A 9,827-nucleotide genomic window follows, 5' to 3' on the forward strand; every position below is an offset into this window, starting at 1 on the left:
GCAAACAGTCGAGAAAGAAATTATTCGACAAAACAATCACCGATTGAAAGAGAGAAATCAATACACAATTCCATAGCTCTAAGTCTGCTTCCGTTTAATCATTGTATAGAAGAAAACAAAGGTCCAATGCATAAGAAGAAATACAAAATCGCATACGAACGAACAAGCGGGAGAAAAAGTAGCTAAAGGAGACATTTTGGTACCGTCGTCGTCGTCTTTACTTCTCGGACGAGTTTGGACCTCTCTTCTTACCGAATCCAACCACTGCGAAGAACAATAACAAGAAAAAGAAAAAGAATGTCAGAGGGCACCCTGATTACCAAGCAAAATGGCAGAAGGAAGGAAAAAAGCACTTCCATGGAAGAGGAAGGATATAAGATTACCGGCGGTCACGAAGCGGCGGTTGTACTGCATGCGCTTGTGGGCCCTTCCACGGGGCTTCTTCTTCTTGTCCTGCTTCGCCACCTTCGGCGTCTGGCCTCGGACCTTTCCCGCGCGAGCTAAAGAACCGTGCACCTTACCTGAATCCCATCAAAATAAACGCGATCAATTGAAACCAGGAGGAGAGAAAAGTAATTGTAATTGGCCGGAGAGAGATTTGATCACTAACCCATGGCTGCGTTCGGCGAACAGGAGGCGGCGGCGACTCCAACGAAGCCTTCTACGCAGGTGATCCCGAACTAGGGTTTCAGAGAAGCAGTAGAGTGGAAATATTTATAGAGTAGATGATACGGCCCAGCCCGGCCCGGTCCGGTTTCCAGCGTGACATATTTTAATATATTTATGATAATATAATTTTGGATTTAAAATCTTAAAGAACAAGAACAATATCGAATTAAATAATAATAATAATAATAATAATAATAATAATATCTGAATATCTAAATTAAAAATGAGAGTTTTCATAGGCCGGTTGGAAGAATTGAATATCTGAATTAAAATTAATAATAAAAAATAAAATAAAATAAAAATATCTCAATTTATAGAACATAAATCTACTGATTTGTCACTCCATAAACTATGAATTTAGATCGATTTCATGGCGGTTTCTTCGCTAAGATCTCTCTCCATAAATCAGGGATGAGAATAGCAGCGCAGTGATGCAGAATTCGCGCCTTTTCTTGGATGGAGCTGCCGGAGACGGTGACGATCTCCGCGGCGGAGCGCTATGGTGAAGCTCGGAGTCTGATCATACGGCGGTGGCCCGAGACTGAAGGAAAAGCTCGGAAGGTGGAAGCTTGCTGGCGCTGACTACGACCGGGAAGAGCCTCAATCTCGCCGTCCATTGAGCGGGCGGTCCGCTTTGAGATCCGCGGCGCGAGCGATGAACGGCCGATGGACGGTGCGGATGCGCGTCCAACCATCTCGGCGCGGAGATCCAAAGTAATCTTTTGCCGAAAGTAAGGGGTTTCATGATTGACCAATAAAAATCCGTCCTTTTTTTTCCCCTTCCTCTTTGTCCCCCTCGTCCCTCTTCTCGCAGTCGCCACTTGGACTGGGGAATCGAGATTGCGGCACGATCGACGAAGAAGGCACTCTCGTCGGCCTTCCGATCGGCTTCCTTTTCTGAAATTTGCATTGCTTGGATTAGGGTGGAAAGCGGCGGTCGCCTCTTCCTTCGATCTGTTCTTTTCCTAGGTTTGGCTTCGTCGACTCCGTTTAGTTGAGGCAAGGTTGTCCCATGGGATCAGTGACTTCTTTAACAGCAATATTTGCCTGAGAGCTCAATTTGGTCATCGTGAAGGTTGTTGATACTGTAATCAGACAAATATCCTATTCTGTATTCTTGGATGCATATGCTTCAATCTGCGTTTTCTGATTTTTCAGGTTCTTGGAGTGTAGGGATTCACTTGTTGTTGATCTTCCTATGGCGCCTGCCCTATTTGTCATCGTTGCATTTCCATGTACAATTGGAGCCATAGCGCTTGCTGTGCTTAACATATACAAGCACCTCTTGAATTATACAGAGCCTATTTACCAACGGTACATAGTGCGCATCATCTTCATGGTGCCGGTATGTTGTTTGATAAATTGTCCCCTTTCACACTCACACTCTGCTGTATTGTATCTTTCACGAATGTTACCACATAGCACACAGATCTGCAACCATTGTCAACAATTGTGAAATATGTTGGTTCTTATTTATTTATGTGCTATTCATCTATTCATTCTAAAAATCGACAGGATGAGGCCTAAGCCAATCATCTCAGAATGTTAATTTAAATGGTATTAGTTAATATTATATTGATTCCCCTTTCTAATGTTTTCAATTTAGAATCATTGATCTCCTACCTTTCTACTTTCCTATAGAGAAGGAAGTTGCTATTATTCATGTTCTTGTTTGTCTTTTTGAACCATGAATTTGATTGTCACAATGGCTGTATGTATAAGCCTGGTATAGAAAGGCATATCAATATATGATTGTACCTTCTTCTTTGGAAAGAACCCATTGCGGAGTTCATGTTAGAGTGGTAGCTTGGTAGGGCATAACTAGAATTGAAGCTGGCGATGATAGTAATATTTATCCCTTTCAATTTTATTGATTTAGAAAGCTTTTTGTGGCTATATGGGGATATGCAGAACTTCATTGCATGACGTACGTAAACATTGTTGTTCAGTGGTTTGTTGCAAACAGTTGGAATAAGTTTTCATATTATCATTTGTATTATGGAAAAGAATGCCAGCTTCTATGGATGACAAGCTTATATACACATGCATGTGAATCTATGTCCCATTAAGTCACTTTGCCATGATTTAGATTATTCTTAGTAAAGATAATGGAACATATCGTTGGATGATAGGTTTGGGGATCACAATCCAATTTAGATCCTACTTGGGATTTGTATCTTGAGGTGAATTTGGGTTCTAGGATTTTAGTTCATGATCCAATTTTGGCAATCACAGATTTACAAAAGATAAAATAAGAGAACATATGTTGAAGGTGGGTAGCATAGATTTAAGAAAATGCTACTTTACATAATTACTGGTATATATTTGCAAATGGAGTTTAATGGAGCAACTAGATCTATGTAGTTGACTGCAAATAATTAGCACTAATATGTCTTGATATGTTCATCTATTTAAATGCACACACATCTTGTATTTGCCAAACCTCTACTAGAGACTTCTTTAATTGTAAGTTACATGAAGTTGTCTTCCAGAGGTCATTCCAATAGAAGAATATCATACCATGACTGCATGAATATGACGAGATGTAAAGTTCATATACATGTGATACTGTAAAACAACCTAGAGAACAATTAAAATATGGACCTTGACATCATATATATTCCATGTGAACACGGGAAAAGTGAATTTATCCTTTTTTTACTAATAAAAAGTTAGCATAAAAATATTTTCCATTATGATTTATTTTCAAAAACTCTAGGTTTATGAGGTCCATGTAAAAAAATTATAATAGGAAAATTAAAGATAACATATTATTTTTATAAAAACAGTAATACGGTCCATAAAGAGTTGCAATTTATTAATATTAAAATTAAAAGATGTTATGTTCTCCAATTAGATTCAATCCACCAGACTAATCCAATAATTTTGAATAAGTTTCAATCTAGTTTGGATGTCAATTCAGTTTGTTTGAATGGACAACCCTACCGTTAATCTTTAATCAGTTCACCTATAATAAGTTTGTTTGTTTGGTTCGATACAAGTTTGTATTTTTATGCATTGGTGCAATGACAGTTAAGGAATGTGGAATATTTGGAGAAGAGAAAAACAATTTTGTTCACAGAGTGCAATTATGAAGAATCACAAAATGAGAAATCTAGAGATCCCATGAGCACATAAAATGAGACATGAGTTTTTATATGGTAGTTCAAAACTGGAAGAGATCAGATCTTGGTCAGGCTTAATGTAGAATTTGGTTCCAAAAGCTTTTTAATCTAATTAGTATAGAAAATGATTGAACCACCAATGGTTATAAGGAATCTAGATAATAAGTCAATAAATACAATGACATTGGTATATGCTGGAAACTTATTTGTTAATTTTGTTTTATTATTCAATAACTGTTTAACATAAACTATTTTTAAGAAGCTTTTATTTACAGTTTTAAATATATTTAATTTCAAATTTCTTATGAAATTGCATATGCACCCAGTACCTTATTGGTCCATATCTCATGCCACTTGTATCCACATTTCTAACTTTTTCTCCCCTTAGTATTAGTATAGTTTGGTGGCTTTTTGTAGATTGTGAAGTTCATAAACATGAGGTGTTTGAGTTCATAGTTGTGAAGACCAAGAAAAAGCAATGGACAACCAATGTGTTTAACTAAGTTGGTAAAAAAAATTGTCTTGAGAAACAACATAAAGAAAAAATGATTTAATGGATTTAACATTTTGCCACGTTGACATATATTTCTCTATCATTTATTATACCAAATGTTTTGCTCCTTAGCTAACATGCTCAATCTTACTTTGGCAGATCTATGCTCTGATGTCATTCCTGTCTTTGGTCCTTCGTGATAATTCCATATACTTTAACTCTATTCTAGAAATGTAAGTAAACAGGTTTCTTATCACTGTCTCTAAAATAAATAGAAATTAATGAATCGACATTACATTATAGTACAGTGATAGTATTTCTTTGAGATGGTATCTTCAGATATGGAACCTGTCTCCTAGAAATTGCATTACTAGTGATATTGAGTTTGTAAAGTTTTGTGTTAACTACTTAACTATAATCAAATGTTTCAGATATGAAGCTTGGGTCATATATAACTTCCTGTCACTTTGCTTGGCGTGGGTGGGAGGCCCAGGTGCAGTGGTTTCGAGTTTGAGCGGTCAATCTCTAAAGCCATCATGCTGCCTTATGACATGCTGTTTCCCTCCTATTCCTCTTGATGGGTCTGTACTCTCTGTATGCCATATATACTAAAATTCTCTTTTTCAAACACATAAAAAATTACTCGAGCACTTTGACCTTGAAAATTCAATTTGCTCATTTCCTGGGTTATTCATCCTCAAACAAACTTTGTTCTTCAATAGGCGTTTTATAAGAAGATGCAAGCAAGGCTGTTTGCAGTTCGTCATCTTGAAGCCTATTTTAGTTGTAATTACATTCATCCTCTATGCAAAAGGAAAATATGAAGATGGAAACTTCAGTGTGGATCGGGCTTATCTTTACATCACTGTAATCTACACTGTCTCATATTCTATTGCGTTGTACGCTCTGGTCTTGTTCTATGTTTCATGTAGAGACCTGCTTCATCCTTTCAATCCGGTCCCAAAGTTTATCATAATCAAGTCTGTTGTTTTCCTCACTTACTGGCAGGTAAGCTGTATTGTTTTCTTATACTGATCTACTGCATATGAACTTATCGACATAACTTTTTATGCAGGGTGTCTTGGTGTTTCTGGCGGCCAAGTCTGAGTTCATAAAAAGTGCTGAAGAAGCTGCAGATCTTCAAAACTTTGTGTTATGCGTTGAGATGCTTGTAGCAGCTGTAGGCCACTTCTACGCATTTCCTTACAAAGAATATGCGGGTGCCAACATTGGTGGTTCTAGTGGTTTCAGGGGAAATCTCTTTCACGCCCTCAAGTTCAACGACTTCTATCACGACACAGTTCACCAGGTAACATCTCAGAAAACTTACAATTTGGTAGACTTGGTCACAGTTTCATTTATCACACGCACTGCTGTATGATATTTTGATCAATTTTCTTTGTATAGTTTGCTCCTACATATCATGAGTATGTCCTTTATAATAACGCGGAGAGTGATGAGGGAGCAAAGAAGTACCGGTTGCGAACTTTTGTGCCAACAGGGCAAGAGATGGATAATGTGAGAAAGAACAAGCACCCAGAGAAGTTAGAGGATATCGAGTTGTCTAGTATCTCCACATCCAATTTAGCTAGCCCTGTCATATCAAGCACCTTGCAAGACCAAGTCAATTTGCAAGCAATCAAATCCTCGCCCCTTGAAGAAAGTGCTTCTGCTTCTGCTTCTGCTTCTGCTTCCATGCAACCCTACGATCTTTCAGTACTAGTTGATACAGACTTGTCAGATTACCCTGCCAAGGTTCCTGCAGCTGATAATCCAAACCATCAGTGATCTTCTATGGTATGTAGAATATCTAAAAGGCTGAAACTTACAGATCAAATTGAAGGTCTTGAAGTGCACTCATCGACAACTGAACCCAATGAGTTTGCAAAGCTGGCACATTCATACCTTGATTGCCAAGTGATTGCACACATGCAAAGATGCATAGGATCATTACTTGTAAATCAACCTTAGTTAGGGTTGTGAACGCCAGACTGACTACATCTTTCATATGTTTGTGTGTGTTTAGAAAATCCTTTATTCTTTCTCCCCTGCAAGTTTCTTCCAGGTTCCAATAGAATTTTGTTTTGATGGAAATTAAATGATTAATGAAGTCATATTTGGTTGGTATATTCTATATGATTTGATGAAATAATAATATGATTTCTCTACACTTTTTGATTTTTGTTAAAAAAATTTAGCATAACATTTATACATCATTGCATCTCAATATTTCAAGTGTTTACAATTAATTTTGACATCAAAATAATGATAAATTGTTTGTGTTCCTATTTTTGAGACATCAAGTTTATCAATTTAAAATGTATATCATGGCAGTAATATTTGAAAAAAAAATTAACAATGAGTCAAACTCTTTTTATAATCATCAAACTATCATATTTCATGTCTTGATCAACTAATAATTAGTAATCATTCTTTATTATAGAGACAAGTTGACGAAGATACTAAATATGAGCGAATCATTTTTTTTTGTCATAATATAATCATCAAATTAGTTTGAGATATAGTGTGATAATAAAAAATAAGTCGATTAAAAATTTAGGATAATACTAAATGGTCAGAATTTGACCAGTCAGAATATATATATACATATACAAAGGTATTTTAGTAATATTATATTTATATATTAATTACATGCATATACATACATGTATTATATTCGGAAGATAAAGATTTCTAACTGACCAGATTTTTACCAATAAGGGCATCTTCAATGCAAGGTTTATAAAAGGTTTGTAAAATCAAAAAAGTTGAATAAAAAGTTTTGAACTATTATAGAGATGAAGTTTGAGGTTTGTAATTTAAGAGCAGTAGTGAAAACACAAACCTGCTCTTTGATGTCAAATTTGATGCAACATGCATGAAGCCATACAACTCATGCTATGACATGGATCATAAGAAAACTCATTTAGAGTTTTAACTATTGAAGATATTTTAATGAGCTTTCATATTATTGATGTGACATATTGAGATCTTGAAAAAAATTTATTTAGAATTTTAATCATTGGAAATGTCTAAGATTTGTGGAATCTTTTTAGGATTAATGAGCTGGATACCTAATTAAAAAAAAAAACAACAAACTTAATCAGTCAAATAATTTGTTTTGTCAACACGCAACCAATTAAATATTAAACAAACTTCACCGATTTTTCCTTTTAAAATCTTTTACTCGAATGAATAATTTCAAAAAAAAAATCCCACTTACTCCTTAATTAAATTGCACAAACTTTGTAGAACCTTGGAAAGCCACTCAAGGCATGTAAAAGAACAAGAAGACAAGTGCGACTCCACACATATTTTAATCGCCTCAATCAATAATAATACTGGCCAGCCAAAGTCCCAACATGACAGCTTCATCCAACCAAAAAAAAAAACACCACCAACAAAACGCATCACATTTTCAAATCTCCATTAAAAAGAACAAGAGAAACTATAATAACATGCTTAACATTGATCAGACTTGGTTTTATTATTTATTTATTCATTCATTCATTCATTTTGTTTCTTATTTGTTTATCGAGATTCCCTTCAAATTGTGAGAGGGAGAGAGAGAGAGGGTGTTTATGGATGGATTATAGCTATAGATGGTAGCATAGGTTGTAAAGGGTAGAGAGAACCAAAGAGGAAGGTGAATTCATTGCAGATTTCTATGAGAATTTATGGCTTTTCTTCAAGGCAGTAATTAAAAGTGTGTGTTGCGATTCTCTCCAGTTAGACTCTCTTCTTCTTCCTCAGCGCCATGGAGATTGGCAACCTACAAAGAAGATACCTTGACTTCGCTTCAACTCTCTTCCATGAGGTATTTATCATCCTACACGCCATTTTTCTTGAATTTTTTTTTTTCTTTTTCTCCCTTCTTCGTTTTGATGCTTTGATGTGATCAACAACAACAACAACAAAATCAATCCAAAAAAGGGATTTTTGGACAACCAGTTCACCCAGCTGCAGCAGCTGCAGGACGAGAGCAGCCCTGAGTTTGTTCTTGAGGTCGTCACTCTTTTCTTTGAGGATTCTGAGAAGCTCCTCGATGAGCTAAGCAGGACCCTGTGAGTACTCATCTGCCCTGAAAACCCTAGTCCTGTTCCATCACTCTCTCTGGATTGTTCATCCTTGTTCTCTTCCTCTCCAGCAACCAGCAGGCTGTGGATTTCAAGAAAGTGGACGCCCATGTTCATCAGTTGAAAGGCAGCAGTGCCAGGTTTTTTTAACATTTCAAAAGCAAAAAAGTTTCTCACAGCTGCTCTGAATCCCCTTCACATACACACCTCTGATTTCACCTTGTAGCATTGGAGCTCAAAGGGTTAAAAATGTCTGTGTGGCCTTTCGCAACTGCTGTGAGGAAATGAATCAGGAAGGGTCAGTCAGTAGTGCATCAGCCATGCATGGTGTTCTCAATTTTTGATTCATCTGCTTCTTGTTCAGGTGCCTCAGGTGCCTCAGGCAAGTCAGGAATGAATACTTCCTGGTGAAGAACAAGCTGGAAACTCTCTTCGCGGTATGATTGATCGATCGATCGATCGGAACTCTTCGTCTGCTGCATTTGACATTGAACTTAATCACATTTCTCTTGAATTGCAGCTGGAGCAGCAGATTGTGGCTGCTGGTGGATCAGTCCCCATGATGTGGTAGTAGTAGTAGTAGTAGAAGAAGAAGAAAAATGGCAAGTGAGTGTTTGAGAGGTGTTCCTTAAACTTGTAAGATTGTTTACTTTAGAACTAGCTTTATGGTGCACTTATTATGGAGATTTTCGATGTTTTTCATGTTCATTTTAATGGTGGTCTTGCACAAGAGCATCCAAGGAAAGGAGAGTATAGTTGAAGAACCTGTTAATTGTGTATGATGTTGGATTCTTTGCTTGTTTAACTAGATTTTTTGTATCTTGAGATCGATATTGCGATAGATTGGAAATAACTAAGGAAATTATGTTCTCTCTTGTTTAACTAGTTTCCAATATTGAAGCATTTATTATCAAATTCATGAAATTTTTTATGAAATGAGAACAAAATGGTCAAGACCAGTATCAACCCTCTTAATCATCTTGCACTTATTCTCTCGGGCCGGGCTCTCGCATGGGCCCGTTGGGATCTTCAGTGGGCTTCCAGCCTTCAGCCTTGGGCTTAAATAGACTTGAAAACGGTCCCAAAAGTGTAAAAATGGACTTTTATATATATATATATATATATATACGAGAATGCTAGCCTGCGGCGCTTATGCTGCGGTATCGGTGCGGTTTAGTCCACGTATATTCCTGATCGGTCTCTGGACCGATCAGGGAACCTCCTGATCGGTCTACAGACCGATCAGGGAAACTCCTGATCGGTCAGGGAATCTCCTGACCGATCAAGGAAACTCCTGATCGGTCTGTAGACCGATCAGAAAATGCTCTGATCGGTCTACAGACCGATCAGGAGGTTCCCTGATCGGTCACCAGACCGATCAGGAAGGCAACCGCACCAAAACCGCAAAAAATACACCGCAGGAGAATATTTCTCTCTCTCTCTCTCTCTCTCTCTCTCTCTCTC

General features: G+C 37.1%; 3 protein-coding genes across 6 annotated transcripts; 2 read left to right on the top strand and 1 right to left on the bottom strand.

The window, feature by feature from the left end:
- Window positions 1–43: 43 nt before the first annotated feature.
- Window positions 44–768, bottom strand: LOC121995896 (40S ribosomal protein S30). Its single transcript, XM_042549668.1, has 3 exons — window positions 611–768; window positions 384–521; window positions 44–264 (listed from the first exon to the last, which is right to left on the bottom strand). The coding sequence occupies exons 1-3, from the start codon at window positions 612–614 to the stop codon at window positions 218–220; spliced, it is 189 nt and encodes a 62-aa protein (XP_042405602.1). The 5' UTR covers window positions 615–768; the 3' UTR covers window positions 44–217.
- A 276-nt stretch (window positions 769–1,044) lies between these two features.
- LOC121995893 (transmembrane protein 184A-like) lies at window positions 1,045–6,414 on the top strand. 3 transcript variants are annotated; one of them, XM_042549664.1, is made up of 8 exons: window positions 1,045–1,400; window positions 1,484–1,744; window positions 1,828–2,014; window positions 4,447–4,520; window positions 4,719–4,868; window positions 5,010–5,295; window positions 5,363–5,596; window positions 5,695–6,414. In XM_042549664.1, exons 3-8 carry the CDS (start codon window positions 1,868–1,870, stop codon window positions 6,073–6,075), a joined length of 1,272 nt encoding a protein of 423 aa, XP_042405598.1. In that variant the 5' UTR covers window positions 1,045–1,400; window positions 1,484–1,744; window positions 1,828–1,867; the 3' UTR covers window positions 6,076–6,414. The 3 variants fall into 3 exon arrangements, with proteins under 3 accessions (XP_042405598.1, XP_042405599.1, XP_042405597.1); XM_042549665.1 differs by having other exon boundaries at window positions 1,592–1,744; XM_042549663.1 differs by having other exon boundaries at window positions 1,045–1,744.
- Window positions 6,415–7,764: 1,350 nt separating this feature from the next.
- Window positions 7,765–8,957, top strand: LOC121993738 (histidine-containing phosphotransfer protein 1-like). 2 transcript variants are annotated; one of them, XM_042548076.1, is made up of 7 exons: window positions 7,765–7,933; window positions 8,017–8,104; window positions 8,221–8,351; window positions 8,435–8,503; window positions 8,590–8,661; window positions 8,728–8,800; window positions 8,884–8,957. In XM_042548076.1, the coding sequence occupies exons 2-7, from the start codon at window positions 8,045–8,047 to the stop codon at window positions 8,932–8,934; spliced, it is 456 nt and encodes a 151-aa protein (XP_042404010.1). In that variant the 5' UTR covers window positions 7,765–7,933; window positions 8,017–8,044; the 3' UTR covers window positions 8,935–8,957. The 2 variants fall into 2 exon arrangements, with proteins under 2 accessions (XP_042404010.1, XP_042404009.1); XM_042548075.1 differs by having other exon boundaries at window positions 7,766–8,104.
- The last annotated feature ends 870 nt before the right edge of the window (window positions 8,958–9,827 follow it).

Source organism: Zingiber officinale, chromosome 6A (assembly GCF_018446385.1).
Source record: "Zingiber officinale cultivar Zhangliang chromosome 6A, Zo_v1.1, whole genome shotgun sequence".
Taxonomy (NCBI): Eukaryota; Viridiplantae; Streptophyta; class Magnoliopsida; order Zingiberales; family Zingiberaceae; genus Zingiber; species Zingiber officinale.

What these genes read in the sequence shown, in the direction of transcription:
- LOC121995893 (XM_042549663.1), top strand. Translation starts at nt 1,868, where the DNA reads ATGGCGCCTGCCCTATTTGTCATCGTTGCATTTCCATGTACAATTGGA. An exon ending in GCATCATCTTCATGGTGCCG is followed by an intron (nt 2,015 to 4,446) that starts GTATGTTGTTTG and finishes TTACTTTGGCAG; the next exon opens with ATCTATGCTCTGATGTCATT. An exon ending in ATCACGACACAGTTCACCAG is followed by an intron (nt 5,597 to 5,694) that starts GTAACATCTCAG and finishes TTCTTTGTATAG; the next exon opens with TTTGCTCCTACATATCATGA.
- LOC121993738 (XM_042548076.1), top strand. Translation starts at nt 8,045, where the DNA reads ATGGAGATTGGCAACCTACAAAGAAGATACCTTGACTTCGCTTCAACT. An exon ending in TTGAAAGGCAGCAGTGCCAG is followed by an intron (nt 8,504 to 8,589) that starts GTTTTTTTAACA and finishes TTCACCTTGTAG; the next exon opens with CATTGGAGCTCAAAGGGTTA. An exon ending in AGCTGGAAACTCTCTTCGCG is followed by an intron (nt 8,801 to 8,883) that starts GTATGATTGATC and finishes CTTGAATTGCAG; the next exon opens with CTGGAGCAGCAGATTGTGGC.
- LOC121995896 (XM_042549668.1), bottom strand. An exon ending in CCGCCGCTTCGTGACCGCCG is followed by an intron (nt 265 to 383) that starts GTAATCTTATAT and finishes TGTTCTTCGCAG; the next exon opens with TGGTTGGATTCGGTAAGAAG.